The sequence below is a fragment of the Pollicipes pollicipes genome, unplaced genomic scaffold, assembly GCF_011947565.3.
Source record: "Pollicipes pollicipes isolate AB1234 unplaced genomic scaffold, Ppol_2.1 Scaffold_7261;HRSCAF=8764_pilon_pilon_pilon, whole genome shotgun sequence".
In the NCBI taxonomy this organism is placed as follows: Eukaryota; Metazoa; Arthropoda; class Thecostraca; order Pollicipedomorpha; family Pollicipedidae; genus Pollicipes; species Pollicipes pollicipes.
This window is the reverse complement of record NW_023597054.1, coordinates 4,736,870-4,763,471: the sequence shown is the minus strand read 5'-3', so window position 1 is coordinate 4,763,471 and position 26,602 is coordinate 4,736,870. Positions and strand designations below refer to the sequence as shown.

The 26,602-nt window shown below is 49.8% G+C and overlaps 1 protein-coding gene across 1 annotated transcript in view; it reads right to left on the bottom strand.

Moving 5' to 3' along the window:
* The window catches only part of LOC119112557 (solute carrier family 22 member 5), a 34,717-nt gene extending 8,331 nt beyond the window's left edge, over positions 1–26,386 (bottom strand). Inside the window, exons 1-6 of the mRNA XM_037236772.1 lie at positions 26,362–26,386; positions 18,050–18,349; positions 7,442–7,590; positions 6,958–7,120; positions 2,193–2,347; positions 1,370–1,538 (exon numbers count right to left, since the gene is read on the bottom strand). Of these exons, the coding sequence (XP_037092667.1) occupies positions 1,370–1,538; positions 2,193–2,347; positions 6,958–7,120; positions 7,442–7,590; positions 18,050–18,306 (893 nt within the window). The 5' untranslated portion in view covers positions 18,307–18,349; positions 26,362–26,386. The remainder of the gene's footprint in view (positions 1–1,369; positions 1,539–2,192; positions 2,348–6,957; positions 7,121–7,441; positions 7,591–18,049; positions 18,350–26,361) is intronic.
* Positions 26,387–26,602: the final 216 nt, after the last annotated feature.

Sequence of the window (26,602 nt, the reverse complement as noted above, 5' to 3'; positions counted from 1 at the left end):
GCAGGCCACGGCTAGGCAGCCGTCGCCGTCACTGCCGCCGCACCATTCCGTTCGCCCGCTACCCGGATAGAGGACAGTCCCTCGAAAAAGGGTGGACCAGAGAGCGGGCCGCTTCATCAGCACTCGGCGCTTCCACAGACAGCATGTGCTGCGGCTCCACCTTCTGCTTCAGTAGCACGGCGACAGGAAAGCTGGAGACGTGCATACCACAGAATGGCGACGGCAGCACCGCGTATCAAGCAGCCTGGCAGCGGCTAATGCAGCAGTGACCAGGTACCCGCCGCATCACAGAGTGAAACCAGCGCCGCACTGCCGAAAACGTCTGGGGCTGAAGCTGGAGCTTCGGCAATATATAGAGCCCAGCTGCGACGGTATTTCCCCTACCGTGGGATCTCCGCCCACACGCGTTTCAGGTTTCCGGCCTCTGAGCATCTCCTGTTTGGGCCGGTGGATCGAATACGCAGGCTCGGCCAGGAGCAAGATGTGCATGGGGTCACCTTACCCCCCCCCCCCTCCCCCCTCTACGCCCATGGTGCAGGTTGTGGACCTTGCTAGATATTTTAAGCTGTACGTCAGGCAATATATTCTGATGCATATGCTATGCATGGTTTTATTTGCAGCGCGTGAGCTGTCTTAGAGAAGTGAAAGCCCAAAGCAGTACTAACCAACGAACTCATACGAGTTCATACCCGACAAACAGCACATCAAGTTTCTCTCGTATGACAATCGATCGAGCAGTGCCTGGTCTGCATATTAGACTGAAGCCCGGGACATATTCGTACGACGGCTTATGGAGCGCTCGGTAGCTTTGTTTCCGTATGGAAACCTATGTTGTATCTCTTGCCGCCCACGGTTTGGTGTCATCTGTGGCGGTCAGCGCCGCCCAGCACATGGTGACTGCAACGCCGGGCGTCGGTTTACAGCGATATTTCAATCAGCTGGCGCGTCAAGAGTGTAGGTTTTTGGGAAGAACTTTTCTATGCCGTATGATTTTGGGCTCCAGCGTCAAAGAACTTCTTTGTCTCAGTTGGTTCTGTTACCGATGACGCACTCTAATATGCATGCCATGAGCTTCCCCATACCGAGGGCGGTGAAGTGGATCAACATGTCATACGTTTACGTCACGATCATGGGTGATGCCTGGAAAGAGACGTCTTAAAACCCTCAGATCACCCTCTCAACTTCTGTTTTGCAGTTGGGTACTCGAACAGGTCTTGAGTGCTTCCACAAAGGCCATTCGAGGGAGAGTCAATAAGGAGACAGAGGGCACCCGTTGCTGCACCATACGCAGCTAGTGCCACGAGGCGCGGTGTACTGGTCGCGCGCCGCCTTTCCAATACACTGGCCAAAAGCAGCGATGTGCACTGACCAGAAACAGGGCAGGAAGAGCAGCGTTGGTAGAGCGCTGGCCAGACCCAGGTGCACCCAGTCGTTTAGCAGGTAGGCCACAAGTGGTAGGGCACACATTCCCAGAGTGAAGGCCATGGACACTACCACGGCGTAGCAGGTACGCCGCGAGACGCCAGTAAACTCCATCCCTGCGGCAGAGACGCCAGTGAACTCCATCCCTGCGGCAGAGACGCCAGTGAACTCCACCCCTGCGACTGAGATGCCAGTGAACTCCATCCCTGCGGTAGAGACGCCAGTGAACTTCATCCCCGCGGCAGAGACGCCAGTGAACTTCATCCCCGCGGCAGAGACGCCAGTGAACTTCATCCCTGCGACTGAGAGCCAGGCGAAGTCCGTGCCCACGGCGCGACGACCCGCAGCGCGCACGGTCAGTGAAACGCCGTTGCTATCATGCGGATTCAATTGATACTGACGTTGCGGACTTATGAACAACGCGATACAAAACTATTTGATATGTGACTTTTACATAAACTGTACTGGTATCGGAATAAGGTGTCATAAGGCTTCGCAAGGAGATTGGCAATAAACCAAGGCCATATTCCAGATCAGTTCATTGGGCTAGGTTGGACCACTGAGTGGCCATTTCAACAGTGCATTACACTGTGAAATGATATGAGCCATTACATTTGTTGGGCAGACATAACTGTTACATGAAGTGATGGACGCAAGAGTATTCAGCGTCACATGCATTGAATAGAGGTGATTCAGATCTGCCTGCCCACGAGTACCCTGCATGATCCTGACCTAGCAGCGATGTCACAACGCGGAGAGCGCATGCCCACCGATGGTGAAGACCAGCTGATACATGACGGGGTAGCAGAGCGCGGCGAAGAAGCGCATGACGATGAACACGGTCGGCTGGGCGGCCAGCACGCCGGCCACGCTGACTAGCGGCTGCAGGACGGCCAGCAGGAAGAACACCAGGCGACGGCCGAGCCTGGCAGAAACGGGTACAAAGGCACTTCGCTCAGCTCACATGGTTAGGTCACACGATCACGTGACTCAGCCAGGCCGAACGGTCAGCTGCCACGGCAAACGCACAGGTCCACATCACACGGCCAGATTAAACAGCCAGGTCGCTGTGCTAGGTCACGGACAAACCATACGGATAAGTCACATCGCCAGGTTACACCGCCAGGTCACAAGGTCGGTCGGGTCTCAGGGTCAGATCAGGTCATGCAGTTATTTAATTATGTCAGTCATGTGATCGGGCTATATGGACAGGTCACATAGTCAGTTTACACGGTCGGGGCGGTCAGCCACGCTAAGTCTGTGCAGCGCTGCTCACTTGTGAGCTAAGGATACGCGCAGCGCATAGCTCGACACGATGGCAAAAATGAGGCCTCTGTATGATGGTAGGGCAAGACTGATGCTCTATGGTAAGCGTTGCCATCCGACGGCGTCCCCCAGAGTGGAAATACCGAAGTCTCTGAAGAGCGAAATGCAATGTTCCCGAGCACCGTCATGCAATGAACCGAAAATGTCTGTTTAGTAGCCAAAAACAGCTACAGTGTTCCACTGACAATGATTGTTCAGGTAAGAAAGTGATGCCAAAAGAGTTTAATAGTGCGAAAAGATGTGCATTTCTCTAATGCAGCTGTTGTGAAAAAACACTTTATTGGGTCTACACACCACTCGTATTGTCCTGTTTGCAATAAGAGGGAAGAACGCACATGCTTATGCTAATTAACATTTTTTGTTTGGCTCGGTGGAAATTACAGTGCGATCCATCTGCAGGGGGAAATCAACATGCGAAGGTTGGCAGAACTGGTGGCAGTGATGCTTTATAATGGTGAGTGTGTTGTGTCAATCACGAATCTCCTACACCAGCAGCCATTCTGAGGAACGTTTTAGTAGCGGAATTTGGAAACAAATTGCACGATTTCGTTAAGCGATAGCAAAATAGTCATGATTCACATGCCCGTGAAATTAGCGATTTCTTCGGGGACTTATTTAGCGACGGGTTCCAATTTCTCCAAAAAAGGTCTCAAGGTTCATTATAGTACGAGAACATCAAAAATGACCATAATTTTGCAGTATCATGTGACGTTCCAGGACAAAAGCAGGGTCAAAGGACAGGGAGCTCGATATCGTCCAAAAGATACCAGACCGATTTTAAACTTGCAAACATCGAATATTAAAAACAGAAAGAACTTACGTCCGCGTAAAGGTCCTGACCTCTCAAGGACACTCTTCAAGGTCAACCACTGGCTCAACGGATGGGGAGTGCAATATCAGCCAAAAATTATCGCTCGATTTTGAGCTTGCAAACATCAGAATATTCACCACAAAAAGAGCTAGTGTGCGTCAAAAAGTTCTTACCTCTCAAGGTCACACTTCAAAGTCAAACGACGGTTCAAAGGACAGGGAATTCCATATCAACCAAAGCTTACCGACCGACTTTAAACTTGCAAACATCAACACATTTACCACAGAAAGAACTAGCGTCTGTCAAAGTCTTGCCCGCGTTTGACCTTAAAGGGTGAACTTGAGAGGTCAGGACTTTTGGACGGACGCCAGTTCTTTTTGCGCTGAATATTCTGATATTTACAAGTTCAAAATCGTCCGGTAATTTTTGGATGATATTGAGCTCCTCGTCTTTTAACCCGCGTTTGACCTTGAAGGGTCATCTTGAAAGGTCAGGACATTTTGACGGACGCTGGCTCTTGGCTTGTGAATGTTTTGCTGCTCGCAGTTATCATATCGACCGGTATTTTGCGGGGTGAAATCGAGTTCCCCGTTCTTTATGCCCGTGTTTGACCTTGAAGGATGACCTTAAAGGGTTAGGACCTTTTGACGGACGCTAGCTCTTTCTGTGGTGAGCATTCTGATGCTTCCAAGTCAAAATCGGTCGGTAATTTATGGGTGATATTGAGTTCCTCGTCTATTGAGCCAGCGTTTGAGCTTGAAGGGAGACATTAACAGCTCATGAATTTCTGACGGACACTAGTTCTTTACGTGTTGAGTATTCTGACATCGGCAAGTTAAAAATCAGCCGGTAATTTTTCCGTAATATTGAATTCCCCGTCCTTTGAGCCCGCGTTTCACCTTGAAGGATGACTTTGAGAGTTCAGGACTTTTCAAAAAAACGCTAGATCTTTTTGTGGTGACTATTCTTATGTTTGCAAGTTTAAAATTGGTGCGGTAATTTTTGGGTCATATCGAGTTCTTCGTCCTTTGAACTGGCTTTTGACCTCGAAGGTCACATGATATTGCGGAATAAAGGTCATTTTCGATGTTTCCGTGCCATAATGGATCTACAGATCTTCTTCAGAGAAATCGGAACTCGTCGCTGAATAAATATCTGAATAAGTCGCGAACTTCACGGCCATAGGATCCATCGTATTTTAGGGTTGGAACGCTGCTTGGCAACAACGTGCTAAAATACGAGAAATGTTTTTGGTGAAAAATACGGCTTGCAACTCCCAAATACCCTCAGACGACTTGTAATGGCAAAATCATTTGACGCGCCAGTCCCCCAGTTAGACGACCAAGATGCCGTCATCCGTGGTGGTGCCGAAATCAGTTGTCATTGTACTGCGTTGACACATTTGTTTGGAGCTTGATGTATGCTGAGTGTATGAAGTCACGTACATTATAATGTAGGGGAGGGTAGGATGAGTTGCATGCTTTTCAAGTATTGTCAGGGGGATATATTCAAAACATATGCGACGGATAACAGTCTTGCGTCACTCAGTCGACGCAGAATAACCCCCTCTACCTTTCAGTTTTTTTTCGACCGCATACATGCACGCATCTTGGGATGATCGCGACAAATCTGTGTTTGCATATCATTGAAAACTACGGCGATGGGTGCAAAGGGCTTTAAGGGCTTAGGGCATAATAAGAACGATGAAAATGCAATACTGAATGGTGGGGAAGTGGATCTGTCGTATATACTGCAAAACAGGTGGCGTCTGCTTCCCAAGGATTTCGGGGAGGGGGCGCAAACTTCTTTCAAAATGCCGAACGGTGCCTGTTGTATCAGCTCGCCATGAGGCATGTTGTATCATGAGGCATATAGTGATATAATGTACCAGCAGCATGTCACTGACTGACTTCTTATCAATGGTTGGCTGCCATGATTGCCATGAGTTGCTGTCATCAGAAAACATAGCTACATTACCCATGCAGACCTTCATCCGCCCGAGTGACCGAAACCGAGGTGTCAGTAGTCGTAAAACAAACACGAATAAAAAGGGCAAACATGTGCCATGTCATAATCACGACGACTTGACAAATAGCACAGACGAGCAAGTCTGGTTGTCATTTCACAACGCATCAAACTGGCTTGCGATGCAACTTACTCTGACAAAATGGCATATGACAAATGACAATATGACAATTCTAAGGGCAACAATAAAAAAACAAATTCCCCACCTCGTGATGCGATTTACCTCAGGCTGTGGCAGGCTGTTTCGCTCGAAACAATGCAATTCAAATATGAAGCCGAAGGCTATCGCTGCCTTTATATATAACCATCTTAGTCCTTATCTCACTAGTTACGACCGAAGGGGCACAGAGTAAAACCTGATACAGCTCTCTCTACTCTCGCCTACTTGCCAAATGCGTGAAACAAAATAGTCGTCCACAGAACAAATTCGATGGTCTAATCTGATTGATCTCTATAAGAGCTCTGAACAGGTTTTTCTAACGTGTATGGTGTGGAAGACACTGTCGCCTTCATTTTTTAAAATTATTGGTTTCAGATTGGTTTGGAACTATTTGGTTATTTATTGGAACTATCGGTTTTCTCAGCCAGGGTGAGAAGGTGTGATTATGCATTTTGCATTTTGCATTTTGCATTTTGCATTTTCCTTATGCATTTCACACCCTAAAACCTTCCCCATCTCTCCAAGCGTTCTACTCATCACAGGTTAGCGCCTGCCGATTTGAGACTGGAAACAAGTGATGGGCGTCTTCGGTCTCACCTCGCGCGCTGGTAAAAATCCTCCATCGTGACGATTGTTAGAAAGCAGCGACGGTTATCCCGAACGTGGTAGCGGACGGTAGGGGCTGTTATTTGGCAGCTGGTCGTGCCGGCAGAGCGAATGTGCCTGACAGACCCGATCGTGACGCCATAGCGAACATGTCTGGCAGACCCGGCCGTGACGCCAGAGCGGACGTGTCTGGCAGACCCGATCGTGACGCCATAGCGAACATGTCTGGCAGACCCGGCCGTGACGCCAGAGCGGACGTGTCTGGCAGACCCGGCCGTGACGCCAGAGCGGACGTGTCTGGCAGACCTGGCCGTGACGCCAGAGCGGGCGTGTCTGGCAGACCTAGCCGTGACGCCAGAGCGGATGTGTCTGACAGACCCGGTCGTGACGCCATAGCGGACGTGTCTGGCAGACCCGGCCGTGACGCCAAAGCGGACGTGTCTGACAGACCCGACTGTGACGCCAGAGCGGACGTGTCTGACAGACCCGACTGTGACGCCAGAGCGGACGTGTCTGACAGACCCGACTGTGACGCCAGAGCGGACGTGTCTGACAGACCCGGTCGTGACACCGGCACGGTCAGGCACGTGACGCCGGCACGACGCACCTATCGGCCAGCCAACCGAAGACGATGCTGCCCAGGAGATTTCCCACGGAGGACGTGGTGAGTAGCCGGGTGCTCTCCTGGCTCTGGTCGCACACCCACTGGAAGGCCGACACGGCCGTTTCCGAGAAGTCATTCCGGTCGAATTCCCAGCCGAACTGGCACGCTGCCAGCAAGGACACAAAAGTTGAAGTACGGACGAGCCACAAGTCACAGCAGGCTGGTCGGTAACGCTGGCCAGTCTTGCGCTTGGGGGGATTATTTAGGAATTACAAGTCGACGAGTTAACTCGAGGGCGTTATCAATAATAGAGGGTTCCTAGGACGGTGAGCAGATGAAGCTTCATGCGCTTTGCGGGAACGTACCGCAGTTCCAGCGGCAATGCCGGTATTTGCCTAGTACGACGGTATTGCCGGCAATCAATGCTGTCGACGGTATTGTCGCCATGGTGCCCGCGCTGTTTCGAGGTGCAGCGGTGTGACCGTACCTGTCACGCCCGCCGTTTGGTTTGAAGACGCAGCTGGGGTCGCGCCAGCGTCGTAAGTGGTGTTTCGCCAGTCATCAGTGGCGTTTGTCAGCGCGGCGCTGAACATGAGACACCGGCTGTGGGTCGCCGAGCCACCCGGAAGGCGCCGCCTGGAAACGGCGCCGACGCCATGGTCAGCGGACGGCCCGAGACTGCAGCGCATGGTCGCACTGCTTAGGTCGACAGATCTGCATCCAACGCAGCCCACTCAGTGATTTGTCAGCTCGGATACACGGGCAAAGTTATCTACCGGACAGACCTATCAGATTGTCCCTGATCATATCGCCTTACGCAGGGCGGTGCGAGGTATGGAAGCAATGAGTCTTTTTATAAACAAACATGCAGTAAAGGTCATATTCTGGACGCCACGCTCTTTTTTCTGAGTGAGTACGTATGATGGAAAAGAGGATTGACAACACATTTCAGCACTCTGTTATAATATTCCGTGTTATTTGTCCTCTCTGATTATACAACACTTGCTTGGCCTAGAGTGATCATACCACGGGTATGACATGCGTTACCACGTTACCACGTTAGTGCTACCGCAAATAGTGCGATCGACAGAACTGAGCTGGTATTTCTTCTACGCGAAATTACATCTACTTCAAATAGCTACGAGCATTAGTCCCACGTGATACAACCTATACTTCACAAACATATGCTCGTCTTTACTCCCACTGAAAATACTTATGCAGTTTTTTGTATATGCCACAGTAATTTTGCTGTCAGTGTTTCATTGCGGCAACGCACACGCTTCAAACCAATCATTATCACCACCAATCATTACTAGTACTGCAAAACCATGCACTTTTTACTTGCATGCGCATTACTTGTATTGCCAATGCTTATATGGCAAGATAATATGCCTAGGTTTAGCCATTCCGTGGTGTTACAACACTTATGATACAACATTTCTTCTACTGCAATGACTCCTAAAGCCTACTTTTAGTAGGTCTGCAGCCTAAACTTAAGCGTGATGCGCAACAAAATGACAACATAATGTAACATAATGTATTGCCGACCGCCCATTTTGCCCCATTTCTTTTCATTGCAAAATTATCTAGTTGGGAGGTCCCGTACCAAACAACAAATCGCTTCTACACCCGTGCTGGGAATCCACGTATATTAACATCCACGATTGTCTTGCGACAGCCCGCTGTTTCTTCGATTTCATGGCGCCTGCTGTGCTAAAACACCTTTCGGCATGCTGATTGGAGCTAGGCTGAACTGTAAGAAATGAAAGTCGTGATATGGTGAGCTGGGCGGAGCGTGGTGACCTGATGTGCTCCAATATTACAGCACTGTGCGAGTTCTGCCGAGATATGGTGAGCTGGCCGGAGCGTGGTGACCTGATGTGCTCCAATATTACAGCACTGTGCGAGTTCTGCCGAGATATGGTGAGCTGGGCGGAGCGTGGTGACCTGATGTGCTCCAATATTACAGCACTGTGCGAGTTCTGCCGAGATATGGTGAGCTGGGCGGAGCGTGGTGACCTGATGTGCTCCAATATTACAGCACTGTGCGAGTTCTGCCGAGATATGGTGAGCTGGGCGGAGCGTGGTGACCTGATGTGCTCCAATATTACAGCACTGTGCGAGTTCTGCCGAGATATGGTGAGCTGGGCGGAGCGTGGTGACCTGATGTGCTCCAATATTACAGCACTGTGCGAGTTCTGCCGAGATATGGTGAGCTGGGCGGAGCGTGGTGACCTGATGTGCTCCAATATTACAGCACTGTGCGAGTTCTGCCGAGACTTGGTCTCCTGGGACACTGCTTTATTCGGAGGAAAGAAGAATGTGATTCCATTTGACACTTGCATGAAAAAGTCCAGTTTTCCCAAACGAGTTTCATCGGTGCGGGAACGTCATTTAAACCTATAAAATTGATCGCTTAGCTCCTTTAGTCTCGCAAAAACCACAGCAAGACAGCATTTCCTAGCCTTAATGTAACATGGCCAGATACAGAGCTTTAACAGTGGAATTTTCCTGTACCTTATCTAAGGTGGGAACAGAACAAAACTGTACAGGACCGAGGAAAAGCATCAGAACAAAGGACAGCGCTGGTGCGGGACAGATGGCAGGACAGAGGCATCAGCACAAAAGGACAGCGCTGGTGCGGGACAGATGGCAGGACAGAGGCATCAGAACAAAGAACAGCGCTGGTGCGGGACAGATGGCAGGACAGAGGCATCAGAACAAAGAACAGCGCGAGTACGGGACAGATGGCAGGCAGAAAACGAGGCAGAGGATATGATTGGGGACACGCCAAGGCGTAATATGACCTGATCAGTCGGAGCATCTAAGTAAATGGATATATAATACAAACAACAAAAAGAACAGACCAAAGGACTGTTTTGATGATAGCAAGGAGTTTCTACATACGAAAGGAAAGAGGGCTGGGGGCAAATTGCGGACAAGGGTCAATGCAGGGCTGGAAATAGATAGGGCGGGGTATGGGCTGGAGCTCTCTTTGGGCAGGCTGATCCAAGAGAACAGGGCAATACGGTGGGCATGTTAAAAAGGGAATGGACAGAGGGTCGGGCGGCAGGCGGCAGGACAGGCAAAACAGGCAGAGGGCCAGACATTACAATGGCAGTGTACCTTGTCTACCTCGAAACCCGTTCTGTGCTCCCAGGCTCAAACTTGTCCTTTACCTGCCCTGATTTGCCATTTCGTCTGTCTTGCCCTGACCTACCTTACTTTGTTCCGCCCCGCCTACCTTGTCCCGTCCCATTGCGTCCGTTTCGCGCCGTTAAATTGTACTCTTCCGTTCCGTGCCGTTACCTGCCGTGCCGGATCATGCCGGTCAGTGAATACTGTATGTGCAAGCAACGTCGCGTATGACTTAAGACCTAGTGCATTTTTGCAGCACGAGCAGTGGCCGGTATAAGTTGGTAAAGCGCAACTTTCGCCGTACAGCAATAATGTCGCGTAAAAGTATTCATAGTTTAAGTAATGTCGTGCGTAGGTCAAGCCTTTTGAGTTTTAGCGGTATAAGCGATGACAGGAATAAGTTTTTGATGCACAATTTGTGTGGCGTCCCATTAATGTTGCGTGTAGGTATTCAAAGTAGAAGTAATGTGTACAGTTAATAGCTGTGAGTTTTGCAGTGGAAGTAATGTTATGCATAAGTAAAGGAGGTACACATTTTTGCAACATAAATAAGGCCATGCATATCTCAAGGCTATAGACACATTGCGATAGAGGTAATGTCGCCTATAAGTAGGAACTGTAGATATTCCGCACCTGTGAAAGTGACGGATATCACTTTTGAAGAGAAGTTTTACGGTGCAGAGCTAATGTAGCGTATGAGCATTGGCAGTAAAAGTAATATCTTAGCACTAGTGTCACGTATAAGTGTTGACGGCAAAAATAATGTCGTTAATGCCGTAGCATCCCTGTCAGTAGTTTTTGCAGCTGCGCCTATGTCGTGGAACCAGTGTGACTGATCTGCAGCACAGTACGTGGCTGTGTGACTGATCTGCAGCACAGTACGTGGCGGGTATTTAGCTGTCGCGCCGCGCGGTTGGAGGGAGTTCCACAATCCGCGGCGGTGATCAGGCGTCCCGGCCTGAGCCAGGCGGACGTGGCCCACGACAGGCCAAACCAGGCGCACAGACAGACAAAAACTCGACTACCGCTGGGGGTAGGCATTCAAAGATCGGTCGGACTCGTGTGCATGGTGGGCGCTGAGCCCAGCAAGCGAGCCTGCCAGAGCCGTCTGCAGCCGGCACGTATGAGCCCAGCAAGCGAGCCTGCCAGAGCCGTCTGCAGCCGGTACGCATCTAAGATGTCATGTCTGACAGTGTGTGGTCTGCCGGGTGAGCTGCGCTGGGAATAATTCTTTTTTTCGCATTTTTTTAAAAGTTGCACAAGACATAACATAACAAACACAGCAAGCTGAAACAAATTTACATAGCTGCATTCCGTTATAACGCTCACATAATCTTTTCTGTGTCACTCCACAGTGGCATGAATCCCACGGATCTACCTTCTATGTCATGAACGCACGCTTGCATTCCTTGAAAGGTCCTTAAACGTATCAAAAACAAGGGCTCAACCAGATTCTCTCACATTTGGCATGCTTCCATGTGAGCGATTAAACCAGAAGGAAAACGGGCTGAGATCGCGCTTACTATCGGTGTGAATTCCAAAACGATTTAAGGAGGTGCAGTTCCATCTCTCGATATTCCCGTTTACCACTTTTGAAAAAACCTAGCTATTACCAAAACGTCTCAACCACTTGGCAATCAATCATCAAAACGTACGTTACCTTCTGCTATTCGTCTCGATAAAGACATGTTGCCGAAATAGCAGCGCATCTATGTCTCCATTTTCCTAACTTTTCTCTGATGATTAAGACTATTGCTACTATCTCATCTATGTGAATGACGTTTCTCACAAATGCATTTAATAACTTACGTAATGTCGAACATCACGTAATACCACTATTTCCAAATACCACTAAGCTTCGCATGAAAGCCCCCCAGTCAGCTTGGGTGCCGACACGGATCTACATGCCTACTTCGTGGCATTTTTCCCAGACTCCATCTTTGTCCAAGCCGTTGAGGGTGTCAAACTCTTCTCAGCCGTTGCATTGATCGCCGTGTTTTACTTAGCTTGCTGATCATGGTGTTACACGTCTAATATCCAGATAACCACATGTTCCCTTTGCTCCTCGACTTTGTACCACTCTCTCACGAAAAGCTACACTGGCCTTTAACATCAGCAAGTTTTGTCTTTCCAATGCAATTTTACTTCTAGGAAACGATTAAAAGACGATGGCTGTGGTAATACCATGTTCTTCGCGTTTCCGTTTCAATGCATTTGAGCTAATGCGGTTAAGGTCTCATCCCAGAAACCAGCGAGATTTCTGCCACGGGTATGGCAATCTCTAATTGCACATCGAAAAATACTTAATCTGCTTCCAACATAAAATTGTCTGTTAACAAAAAGTTTCCAACCAGTGAGTTTTGAGTGAAACCATTTTTTAATCCCTGTTGCCCTGAGCACACTGGTAAATGATCCAGCATTTGGATCTTAATACCGCATTCTAAGAACTGTTTATTCGTAAACGCCAGCCGCTTATGTTGTCCCTCCGTCCACATACAAACGTTTATATTTGCAACTCTGCGCTAAATGTTGATGCATGATTTTACAGGCATGTCCAATGCAGAAAAGAGATATGGGAGTCTGAATAACAAAACTGTATTCACAAGTGCTTGGCCATGCGCCGTCAAATCGTTTTAAATCCATAGGTGCAAGGTTTTTTATGCCATCGATTTTGTCTGTAGTTCCTTTCACTCGAGTGATTAGTGCAAGTCACGATGTTCTTCCGCGGAGGTCTAGCACCTCTCCTTTTATACGCCATTATAGGCTTGATTCATGACATACGGACGGCCGCTGATTATTTTCGCCATCAATCTATACCCAGATAATCGTTGTATAGATAAGCCTAAATCCAGTTTCTTCAAAAAACGTGTTCAATTACGAGCTACCATATTGCGCATAGAGTCCTCCAATCAGTCTAAAACCACTGCCAAGTCACCTTTATCCGCTGAAAGCCAAATTTCAGCATCGGTGACTTAAATGCCTTGAATAGAACCATTTGTCCATACTCTCGCAACAGCGGTATGAGTTTTAACCTACAAGTCGGAAAGCTTAGTGGGCATCCTTGTCATTTTCTACGTTCGATTAGGAACTCTGGAGAGTAGCAGTTATTAACATTTGTTCGCGTGCTGTGTTAGAGTCGGGTAAAATACGGATATCCAACATCGAAAGTGGGGCCCGAAAACCCATGCTTTTAAAGTCTAGTTTACGTAGTCCGAGCTTATGCAATCCTACCTTGCAGTCCAGTCCTGGTCTTGAAAAAACAGCGCTGAACTAGCGATCGTTTAATTGTATTGCTCTCTGTGTACTCCATCAGGTCAAGAATCAGCCTGAAATTCTTATCAACATGTCAGTCATCTAGGACAGACTTGCTTGAATGAATCCAGCGGTCCACCACCTTTTTTTTCCACAAAGCCATCGTGTTTGCAATAATTTTATAGGCTATAGGTAAAAGACCTATCAGTATCAAGGTTTTTATATGCCTACTCCTTATTCTTTCCTTTTTAGGACCAACGTTGCTACATTTATGGTAAAGAACATTAAGAAGAACACACACAGAAGTTACATTTATGGTAAAGAAAAGCACTTGTCCATAAGTTTCCTTCGACGTAACCAAAAGCAAAGGGGAAAAATCCTCAAAGGTTTAAAGAATTATGCTGTCCACCCATGGGTAGGGCGACATTTTGACACGGTTACGAGCACCGCCGTCAATACGGCGGCTGTGATTGGCGGCTCACATTTCTCGCGCTGTGCACTAGTGATTCTCTGTACCATTTCTAAACCTCTATTAGACTCAGAGACCTCCCGTAGTGCCCGTTTGTGAGACTTAGCATAGAAGACAGTGCACTCGTTCTGAATCAGCTATATCTCAACGGCAAGCACGCCTTTCATTGTAGATTGATATGACAACATATATGAATGGTGCGCAATCTTGCTCTACATTTTTCTTGAAAAATTAAGATGAACTGTTTTCAGCATAGGCTGCTTGATACACCTTCCTGTGGGGAATGTTTCCATTCCTTAATATCTATATTAATCTGTTCAGTTACATCTGCCTCTTCCATGGCACTAATTATTTGGGGGGCATCTTCATTTGAGTCGATCAGCGGGGAAATTACCTTTTCTAGTTCCAGCAAGTGTTTGTTTTTTGGTTTTTCTATCACGAACGCACACCGAAAGGGAATGTGTCTTGTCAAGCTGGTATTTTCGACGTTGCACGTAGGATAGTAGGGAGCTTAGATTAAATACTTGGTGTCATCGATTTCTACCAATTTGCCTTCACTGACGAGATATTGCCAAAGCACGCGAATGTTCTCTGGTTTGTATGGAAGAACGAAGCTATCGGGCAGACCACAAGCAATATACAGTACTCAACACATCAACATCATTGAGAAGGTATCGTTAGCTCTAGCAAATGGCTTTTCGAAGATGTCGTTTGTCAGCGCTGACAGCAGCTTGCGAACACGGCGATGGTGGCCATTTTGTTGAATTTTTACATTCAGCTGGGGGCTGCGGGTGTTCAGGGTTGGACGTATGGTAAGGATGGTCAGTTAATACGCATCGCGATTGGTTCATGTTGGCCTACTTTATACTGAGATGAGGCACAAGTGTTGTATCGCGTCAATCGGCTGCACTATGCTCTAGGAAAATGTGATTGTTCTACGTTGTTTTGGCAGCGGCTATAGGCGGCTAGGATTCCTACACCCTAAAATTAATGACCGAATTCCGAATGCATGTGAACGAAATTCAGCGTTCGAAACAACAAGGCACATGCGCTGAAATGGTTGCTGCGATGTCGCTGATTCGCCAGGCATGTAAAGGGCATCATATTTTTCCGTCTCGAATTATGCAAACGATCTTCAAGTGCGTACCGCTCTGTGTCGCCAGCGCTCTCCGTATACGCACGAGATCGTGGCAACCAAGGTAATGACCATGCGACTAGCGGGCAGTTACTCGCCACATACAAGCCAAGGTAATGGCAATGTCACCAGCGGACAGTTACTCGCCACATATAGGCCAAGGTAATGGCCATGTCACCAACGGGCAGTTACTCGCCACATATAAGCCACATATAACATGACTGGGTAGCAGGCGCCAAGCATCGATATTGGTGGCATGTTAATTTCGTACCAAAAAGTATCCTGCAACCTTACGTCTTTGTCATGCCAACTTCTTCATGTGTTAAGCCAGTCTGCAAGTGTTGGCAAATTTGTTTTCCAAAGATTAACGCCTGGATTGAGATAAAAAGCAATTTACTGCAAGGTGTGGTAGCTTTTAAAATTACAGTGGCGCAGATAAAAGTTAGCACATGTTTTTCCCAAGTGGCAAGTGTCTTGTCGCATAACCGTGGCTGTGGTGGCTATATAGCATGATTAATGACAGCGGTAGTCATAAGTTACTCCGTATTAAAATTTACGAAGAGGTTTTTCCTGTGAATGCACCCCATTTGAAATCTTTTTCAGGACAGCAGCCCACATTAACTTGAACTGTGAAATCATTCTTCCGCCGGAAAACGACGTCAAATTTACAAAATACTATGCAAGTTTTTCTTAACACAGATAAGACAGCAGTACTAGCTTTAGGCCTAGGAGAACAACCAGGAGAATGGAAATATAGATGGGTTGATGTCTCGGCAAGATGCCTCTATCGAAACAATAGCAGAAGTTTTGCTTTTAAATTTTCCCGTATTCTCTATTATATATCTCCATTCTCCTGGCTTTCCTCCGCGCAATAAAGCTATTACTATTGCCTTATCTAGGTGAATAATGCTCCTCGCTGGTGCACTGAAGAACTTACGTAAGTTTTTTGTTACTTCGGGATCGGGGACAAAAAAACGTCGTCGAAATTCAAGGAGGAATCAGGTTGTAAGATAGGTTACAAATCAGGGATAGATAGGTAAGATAGGTTTGGCAAACCTTTTCGCCTGAGCTTCCCAGCCGATTTTAGAGAGTTACACCCCTGGGTCCGTTACTGGTTAATGCAACAGCTGTTGGTCGGCTGCGGGCGGTCCGCGGAATCCTCGGTTGCCGCTTAGGTGACAAGTGCCAACTGACGCTTTGACAGTTCTTTGACCGCCCGGACAAAACTAAATTTACTCGTAAGCCCTTTGGAATATCTTGTAAAAAATGAAGAGCGATCCACTCAAGGCATGTCGATCTGAAGCCCACCTCTATTGGCTATTTTCATACTTCTCAGGCCAGAAGATCCTATTGTTTATTTGGGTGGACCAGTGGGCTTAAGTCCTGATATACCGATATAGTGTTTGCGTAACAGGGCCCGTGCGCCCATCCCCGCCCTCCGCCTGGCCGCAGCCACGCGAACTTCAACCACGCTGTCACGGCCACCGCCCGGGCATGAGCTCTATAAGGCACTGCTGCCATACAAGTATGCAGGGACCGAGATGGTATCCGCCTCGAGCGGCGCCGGCATCGACCGGCTCCGCGCTGCGCTTACACCGCTCGTGAGCACGTGTGCCGGCGCTGGACTCCTCGGCCGCTGTTCAGCAGCAGGGAGCCCTGGGCCTATCGGAGTCAGGAGATACGCACTCATCCCCCATGTGGGGCCAGGCTCCGTGCAGTTGATCCCTCCGTTGAGTCAGGAGGCACGCACTCATCCCCCCATGTGGGGCCGGGCTCTGTGCAGTTGATCCCTCCGTTGAGTCAGGAGGCACGCACTCATCCCCCCATGTGGGGCCGGGCTCTGTGCAGTTGATCCCTCCGTTGAGTCAGGAGGCACGCACTCATCCCCCCATGTGGGGCCGGATTCTGTGCAGTTGATCCCTCCGTTGAGTCAGGAGGCACGCACTCATCCCCCCATGTGGGGCCGGGCTCTGTGCAGTTGATCCCTCCGTTGAGTCAGGAGGCACGCACTCATCCCCCCATGTGGGGCCGGGCTCTGCGCAGTTGGTCCCTCCGTTGAGTCAGGAGGCACGCACTCATCCCCCCCCCCCGTGGGACCGGGCTCTGTGCAGTTGATCCCTCCGTTTGTCCGAGCGGTCATGTCCATATTATTTTTTATGCGACTCGCTGTATATTTCGGGGAGGTAGCTTGATATTCATAACAAGATGACATGTTGCTCGGATATAAATGGCAGCCTGCATCCCAGGTTTTTTATTCAGAACATTCTGTGTTGTTGACCAGGGGTTAGCGACGTCACGGATAAGCAATGCAGATTGAGCAGGAGCAATGCAAATTTGTACTGGGTCTGGTCACGGCTTTGTTTTATGCACACACGCCAGGCACAGGCCAAGAAAATTGGCAATCTTGCGCTTTCTGGCCTGGTTTTAAATGGGGCTATTATATTTCAGGGCTATTTTTGGGCTCATAACAAAAGATGATTCCAATGCTTATAAGTCGTAAGCTTGTTCGTGTGGGCAAAAGAAAACATTGCCGTGTTGGTGCATAACAAATGTCGCTGTTCATGTCTTACCTCCTTGCCAACGGCCCAGTAATAGCTCTTTTCTTGGCGATGAATGACTTCTGCATCTCTGACCGCAGTTGCATTGACCCGTTACTGTACTCTCTGATCCGATGAAATCTGGTAACAACATGATAACAAAGCAGTCTGCAAAAGCAGCGCCACCACCTGAACTAATTACGCAGTTATCATATGACCAAACTCTGACCATCGTTTTTGCTTACGCGAAGTTAAATTTATGTATGTTTCTTTGGGTCCTGGGGGCTTCCGGGCACTGATTTTGTTTATTTGTCTGTTATTGGCAGCGGGAGCACTGAGTTCTAAAACTTTCGAACAAATAGTCGTGAGCACGTGGGGTGCATCGCCTGCTCCTGTGGTGGACGCGCTCCCTGCGTGTGTCCGGATCTCGACAGTGCACGCTATTCATCGTTTTACTCCCGCATAGCCGCAGGCGAACGGAACGTCCTTTGGCTCGGGAAATTCATCGTTAATCACAACACAACCATCAGCGGTGGACCTCAGCGCGGCGGACGCCCCACTCACCGCGGCAGGGTGCGCTGGCGCCACTGGTCCAGGGACACGCTGTCAGGCCGGCCGGGCACGTGGCACCAGTGGTCCGGTGCCGTCACCTGCATCAGCACGTTCAGGCAGACCACGGGCAGGAAGAAGCAGACGGGCAGCACGAACAGCCAGAGCAGGCGGCGCTGGTACCAGCCCTGAGCGCCGACGCCCTCCAGCAGCGCGTCACCGGACACCAACCGGCCTTCCGGCCCGTTCATGCAAGTGCTACTGGGTGTCATTGCACCCGGAGCAGTCTGGTTGGTCGGCACGAAATACGACAACCTGCCGGCAGACGAGCGGTGCGCACCTTACTGTGTTAGTCATTCCTGATGAAATAAACATCATCAGGCAGAAATGCGGTTGTACATGCCCAGATGATCGATTACATACATATATAGCTATATGCACTCATGCTCTGTCGCCTGACTTATGTTTGTACAGCTGAAGCCAAAGCCGCTCTTCCATGTTTTGACAAACCCTGTCACAGAAGCCTCCCATTTCGAACACTGCGATGTGTTGGGGTCATCTGAGTCTCTGCCACCCTGTCGCCCCAGACCCTTTCCTCACGATTCTCTCCGTACCGAATTTGTGTGCACCAGATTACGTCTCATGCAATCCACTCGTTCTCACACCCTGTGACCCGGAGCACTACCGCACCGGACTCCATGACCCAGCCGTTCCCAGCGACGCCGGGGCTCCGTGACCCAGCCGTTCCCAGCGACAACGAGGCCCCGTGACCTAGCCGTTCCCAGCGACGCCGGGGCTCCGTGACCCCACCGTTGACGGTGACGCCGGGGCTCCGTGACCCCACCGTCGACGGTGACACCCGGGCCCCGTCGGCAGCGGCTCACGGTGGAGTGGCTCGGGCCGGCACGTTACGGTGCGGGGCGGAGCCCTGATGACGATACCCGAGCGCGGCTGACACCCCTGCTGACGGGGCGGCGCGCGCGGCGGCCCGTGTCCAGCCGAGCCGAGCACGGCCTCATCTGTCAAGGCGGACCGGTCCCACCGCAGACGTAACGGTCTTCTGACGCGTTGGCGACGATCTGCTGACGAGTACGTCTGGCCCACTCGGTGATACAGCTGCTCTCCAATACAGCGTCCGGAAGTCGTCACGGCCAGTGGCGCAAGCAGGGGGAGAATACAGGAGGCACGTGCCCCCCTCGGCCTCCCTCTTACGTCCCGAGACGCCGAAGGAACACCCGTGACCGTCCATTAAGGGCCAGTTTTGAGGGCCAGAATGGCACGAAAGACTGGCCGGAGGGAGTGTAAGAGACCCCGGGCCGCAGGAGTAAACCCTCAGGTGCCATTCAAAGCGTCCTTTACGCTGATTAGGCCCCCTGAGTCGATGAGGTCAGGCACCATCAGTAATGAGCAGTCGGCTCAGTGTGGGTCTGGGCCTGAGGACCAATTCCCCAAGCCGGTGGCAAGGCCGGGGGCCGGAAATTTATTTTGGACGGGCACCTGAGTCAATGAGCGGCCTCTGTCTGGTCCAGGGGCCAACAGCGTCTGACATAGGTCCAGTGTTGGCAAGGAGCCCGAGTCGGCCAGGGTCAGTGTTTGAGGAGGCCCGTAGGGCAGTCATGACAGGCAATGAAGGGCCCGAAGAGCTCGCTGTAGATCACAAGGACCACGGCCCGTAGGGCTGGTACTTCAAATGCCAGTAACAGAGCCTCTTGCACCGATTGGGAACCCTATGGAACAATGCGGACCTCCATCCCGGCCAGAGACTACTACAGTGAACAGTGGGCTCCGGGTCGGTCTGAGCCCTGGAGCCCCATTTCCCGAGCAGGGGCAGGGCCGGGGCCCGCTTTTTTCTTTGGTCGGGCCCCCGAAACAAGGAGGGGCCCGTGTCGGTCAGGGACCCACAATGGCTAACAGGGGGTCTTGTTTCGGCAGGTGGTCCCGAGTCTGCCAGGGAGCATTTGCTGAACAGTGCCTGGGACGGGCCCTCGAATGCTAGAGGGCCTCCTGTTTTGGCCAGGGCCTTCTGACAATGAAAGGAGATACGAGAACTGACGTGAAAGTCCACAATAAGGCGATGCAAGTCACGTCAGTCGGGTTTGTGTGACTCAGGGTATCCAGCACGCAACCGGAGAGGGGGTTCTCCTTCCCATTTCAGCCAAGGGTCCGTTAAGCCGAACAGAAGTCGCTGCGCCAGTTACTGAACTCCCTCCGGCGATATTAAGGGATCTTTTTTTCGTTAGTGTCGGCCCTTGCGTCGATCCTGGGAGAGCTGCCAGGATTAGACGGCCTCCTGCGTCAGCAAAGGGGCCAATGTATGAGACATCCCTCTTAGGGCCTCCGGATCGACCCGTGGACACCTGTGTCGCCAGAATGGCAATTGGCGCGTTGGATGGAATGGCCCTCTATCTCCTGACTGGGAAAGAAACTCTGCCCCCGTATTCTACCCACGGACCCGCTGTCCCGGAAAGGGGTAAGGGATCTCGCTAGTGTCCAGCAGAGTGGATCTAAATGAAGCAAAACGTGAAAACGGGAAAAAGGCCAAACCTTGTTTCACTTATGTACATCCATCTTTGATATTCATCCGTCTTTATCCATCTTTGCAGACTCGGCTAGTGAAATAAATTACATAAACAAGTATTGAGCCTGCGGGCTCGCAATCATAGCAGCAAGAGCACCGACAACCAGACTTGCAATTTCTTTCAAACCGAAAAGCGTTGACCGCCGCAGATATCATCAGGTGGTGGTTGCGATCTCACACAAAAAACAAAAATACCTCCATTATTTCTTCAGCTTCCCACCACATTCCAGCTCCAGGTTGTGCTATAAATGCTGATCCGTTTCAAAAATCAGTCTAAAAAATCCCACAAGTGAAATATGCGTCCGTACCGCTTTTTACACGCACGGTAGAAAGTCTTAAAGCGTTTGTAGCTGTTTTTTGAATACGCCATCGTTGTCGGCCGCTGCCGGCTCACCGCCTTATGTTGGCCACAGAGCCAACGCCACGCAGCCTTTGGAGACTGCAACGCCGGGCGTCGGATCGTTTGCTCTGGAGACTTCCAAGTCCGCATGCTTGAACTATGTTGTGGTCGTTGTTCAAGCAGTTCTGTTCACTAATCGATTCTGAATGAGTGATCACAATTTCCAGAAGACCATGGGTTGACAACGTAAATTCAAATTGCTGACCCCAGTTCGGTCTTCGTTTGCGGGGCCCTTGCAATATCTGTAAAACTTCGATATTTCTGAAGAAGCCTCAGATTGCTATAGGCTTAGGAGGCGTCTACTGGATCATTGTAAAAGCAGCGCCGGTAGGTTATTGCGCACATTAGTTGAACGCCCAAATCCGCCCTCAAATATTGACTTTAAAACATAAAGAGAAATGCATCTTCCGGTAGTTTATTACTTAAAGTTCAGTTTAAAGGAAAGGAAAAAAATCAAATTTATTGAAAAATTTCAAGCTCATCGAAAGGAAAAATGACGGCAAAACGTTTTCGTGAGCTTTGTACCATCAGGAGGCACTATGTCAATTCTGCGCCCCTCCCCCTTTAACAAGACTCTGGCTGCGCCCCTGGTCGCGGCCGAGGGTTCGCTTAAGGTAGTTAATGTGATTCATCTTTTCAAACTGCGGAAATATTGCGCACAAGATTTGGCAAAGGCGTGCTACACTATTTCCCGGCTCAAGAGAAGCCGTTCAATACCTTTGGTCTGGTAAAAAGCAGTTATATGTTATAGACACAAAGAGTTGCGCAAAGCAATGCCGCGCGAGGGGATACGGGCGTAATAATGGAGCCTGCGATGTCCTGGGAGCCGCATGTGAGTCATGCCACCAGTCGGTTTTGCATTCTCGTCGCTCCCCTAACAGCCGAATATGTGTTACCTGCTAATGTTTTGTCACGCATCACGGACGCGTTTGTGTTCTCCCATGTCCGTTACGGCGCCCGGACCCGGGGAGCACCGACGGCACGACAGTTGTCATATTGCAGCACGACAGTTGTCATATTGCAGAACGACAGTTGTCATATTGCAGAACGACAGTTGTCATATTGCAGAACGACAGTTGTCATATTGCAGAACGACAGTTGTCATATTGCAGAACGACAGTTGTCATATTGCAGAACGACAGTTGTCATATTGCAGAACGACAGTTGTCATATTGCAGAACGACAGTTGTCATATTGCAGAACGACAGTTGTCATATTGCAGAACGACAGCTGTCATGTTGCAGAACGTGTTTAATATGAGAGCTAGGATGATCTACGGACAACAAAAATTGGACAGTGTGCCGGATGTTCTATGACTGTTTGACTGGCTTAACACGCGCTCGGGTGGGGGTCACCGGCAATTGGCAATTGGCAAAAGGCAGTTGACCCCACCGAAGGTTTTTCCCAAATGGTTTCCGAACGGTGCGGCGTATCCGCGCCAAATGTTGCATACCTGTAAGCAATTGAATAACAAATCGTCTGGTATTAAAGTTTGGATGTAACTTGTAAGGTCGCTGACCTATGACAGGTCAAAGCTAGGCTATGGCTTCAGCAAAGTCAATTTCTGGGGAATCGTTCAATCTGATGCTACAACGGAGAGTTAGACGAAGCCATACGTCTCTGACATGCTTTCGTAGGAAACGCAAATATTGAATGAGCATATTAAGTTGACTTAAGGTCTGATGCTACAGGTATGAATCAGGCATGGATGTCAAAGGTCAGGTCAGGTATGGTACAGGTACAGGTCACGTATGAATGTCAAAACAAGGTCAAAAACAACCTATTTTATTACTCTAGGGCGTGCTGTATGGGATAGTTTCTGGTACTCATTTCAAATTCATTGACAGTAGGAACCGCATTATACATCTTTCATTGACTTTTTCGAGGTCAGAATAGGCCATTAACCTAAAATGATCGAGGTCAACATTTTGTTTTTGAAACATACTGCCTAGCGTAATCTTTGTCGCTTATTCGAATGCCAAGCTCAGAGCAGTCTTGTATGACTTCGGTCACCATTACTTTTAAATGGTCAAACAAGGTTACTGACCTCAAATGAGCATGTGACCTTTCGTTTAGAAACGGTTATCTAGGTTCTGGGGACACTTTAAAGACCAACCTGAAGTTTGACCTTGTTTGAAACTATTTGACCCGAAGGCTATGACTTAGGAACCTGACGCTTTGACCTAAGTGAGATCACGTACAGGTCAACACACCATGTAAATCTGGTGCTTCCAACTTTCTTAGTTCCCGAGATCTCAGGGGGGATCAAACTGACCTCCACCCGAGCGAAGGGTATCCAGCCGGCCACCAGGGCGCGCGTTAATGCCAAGACATGTAGTGACTTCTTTGGTATATGCCTTTTACAAAAATATTGACCGACGACGAGACAGAGACTTCTTCACGTTCTGAGCTCTCCTATAACGAAAAAAACGCCGAGCGCAGTACGCGGTACCCTAGTCATTTGTCTCTTTCACACCCCAAGAACAGCCACGGAAAGCGAGCGTATGCCTACTGAGCTGCGCTCATGTACAACAAAGAAGGTGTCATCAGCGATGACATTGCAATCTTGTCTTTCTCTACTTTAAGGACTTGTCTCCATGATATTAATCAAAGTACCCGACGTTTTAACCGCTTGTACGCAAAACTGTTGTTTTTTGTGTCATGTTTATGATAAACGCGTTATGACCGCGCGCTGTTGCCTTGCGTTGTGTCGATATGGCTGCTGACAGAGATCTAAGAATAACCCAATAACGAGGAATGGCATGATAAATTGCAGTACAATGCAACACAATGCTCTCTTGATGGTTTTGGTACCTTTCTTGTTGCCATGAGTTTTGTCGTCATGCTAGAACAGGTCTGCAAAGTTTTGACCTTACCATGGGCTTTATACGAAAAGAGAGTGGTCTCTAGTGATCACCCGTTCAAAGTCCTTGAGTCCAAAGCGCCACGACGGATGACAAAGCGTTAAGTGACAATATTTCATTTTCTCCAGCTTTGTTGGGTTCAAAAGATTGCTGTTTAGAGCAACAATTTTTCGTTCGTTTTGGGAAAGACAAAGGACCCCTTTCTGGTTCCCCAATCTCTGTAACATCTGTGATGTGACAAGAACCCCTTCTAAGATGCAACACGATAGGCCGTTCTCATGAATGGGGTTATGGCGCTGGACAGTGATACATATGATTAAGGTCTGGAAGGTCTACTTAGGCGCCATGCACATGACGCAAAATCGAACATCATCTAAAAGGCAGACCATTTCCCTGCTTGGTTCTGTTGTCACTGCATTTCGCTTTGCACCTTCTAGCAACCGTCCGTGAATCGGAAAGTTCCTGAACTTTTCTCAACAAATTCAAAATAGCTAAACCAATAGATTTGCCGATGGCAGCCTGCCTGGATATGGATGTGGGTAACATGGAATGTTGTCGCTCATATTCACTCAAAATTGACTGGCATGTGCCGCTGGCGCTCTCTCTTCTCAGCTCACCCGGTCCCTACCTCACAAACAAGGCGAAATGATGCAGTTAGTTTCCGACGAAGCGTTGCTGGGTGCAAGGGGAGCCAAGTGTGAAGCCGGTGCTCACCACCGGCCCGTACAGCCGTGCCGTACAATAACAGCCGTGCCTGTTGTTATACTCGACGGCTGGCCGAGTGGCCATTGTACTCCGTCAGCTGGAGAAAGCAAGCCCGCCACCATCAGAACGGCTGCTGTACTCCGTCAGCTGGCGAAAACAAGCCCCGCCACTGTCAGATCGTCTGCTGTACCCCGTCAGCTGGCGAAAGCAAGCCTCACCGCCGTCAGATCGTCTGCTGTACCCCGTCAGCTGGCGAAAACAAGCCCCGCCACTGTCAGATCGTCTGCTGTACCCCGTCAGCTGGCGAAAACAAGCCCCGCCGCCGTCAAAACGTGGTCCCGCCTTGTGAGCAAGTATCGCAGCATCTCGGACTCGCGCAAAATAACAGGCTGGGGCGAAAGCGCCCGGGTTTTTGTTCTGCGCAGTCATATTTTGTGGTGTCGAGTTTGCCGGTGCGTGATCTGAGGCGACCGGAGAAGTGTCAAACGACAACCTTGAACCGCTGGAGCGGGCTGCCTATGGGAACCCGGAGGCACGGGATTCGATGCGCAGTGGAACCTGTCAGGATGAGAGGCAAGCGACGCCTCATCAGCTGCAAACGTCTTAAATCCTATTGACAACAACAGCAGCCTCTGGAGCTGGGAAATGCGTCATTCAGCTTTGTCCGGTCGCAAAGGGATACAGACAGATCTGGGATGCAGTTTCGTATTCGGTTCAGAGGAACGTTCCGGGGCACTACGTTCATGTCAAGGTGTCAAAATACGTTCTGCCACTGCGCATTACATACAGTGATATGTAAGTTGGGAGAGATTTTGCGCACAAAATCTAGATTCAGTGCACCACGAGGTACTTGTTTGACCACATTTATCAGCTAACATGGTGAAATGGCTGGCTATGTCTGCATTATTGGGTAAGTTGCTTTAAGATTAGTCCATGGTACCGGAGCTTCTTTGAAAATGTCGCTTAACCAATGCCTCCTGGTACGTGAAACATCAATCATTGTAATCGTAAGATTTGCCAGCTCAGAATGCCTCCTCCACCCACCAAAAAACAACAAGGAATTCAAAGTATATCCTAGGTGTACCAAGCAGTTGTGTAACAACAAGCTCATGCATGCAACTTTTCTGGTGCATTTCGTCTCCGTCGCAACAACGTTCCCAAAAGCGATAAGTTTTCGTTTGATGGCTAAATATGTATGAACGAAACACGTGGGCGCCATATGGCCAGGGTCAGCGGCGCGTCCTGAAGCCTAAATCACCGCGAACTGCCCATCATCGATGAACCGGGGCAAACAAACGACAAACTGACCCGTATTCATGGCCCATGCTCAAGGTTGGCACAGAACCTCCTTTCCCAGACTAGGTAAGACGACAGCACAAGGCAGGCCACCTGTTGTAGTTGAAGACGCATAAACAGGTCACAACTTGGGCAAACCAAACCAAGAGACAGACAGACAGAAACCAAACCAAACCCCCGATCACGACCAGCTCAGACAGGGAGAGAGACAGAGGGACAAAGAGCGATCAACTGGCCACGGCTCAGGCTCAGGCTCAGGCTCACCTGACCAGCTGGCCACAGCTCAGGCTCAGGCTCATCCGACCAACTGGCCACGGCTCAGGCTCAGGCTCAGGCTCACGTGACCAACTGACCAAGGCTCAGGCTCAGGTCGCCTGACCAACCGGCCACGGCTCAAGCTCAGGCTCAGGCTCACGTGACCAACTGACCAAGGCTCAGGCTCAGGTCGCCTGACCAACTGGCCACGGCTCAGGCTCAGCCTCACCTGACCAGCTGGCCGCGGCTCAGGCTCAGAGGAAACACTCCCACTGGCCAGCTCGCGCCGACTGAGGCAGTGCGGACGGTCAGTCGGGCGACTGCAAACCTGCTGGGCTGGACTGGGGGCGGGAGTGGGACGGATCGGTCGACCGCCCGGCCTCGGCTGCTCTGGCCGACTGGGCCTCTCTCGTGAGGTGACGGCGCCGGCGCAGCGACGCTCCACCCGCCGCCGGTCACCTCTGGTCCGC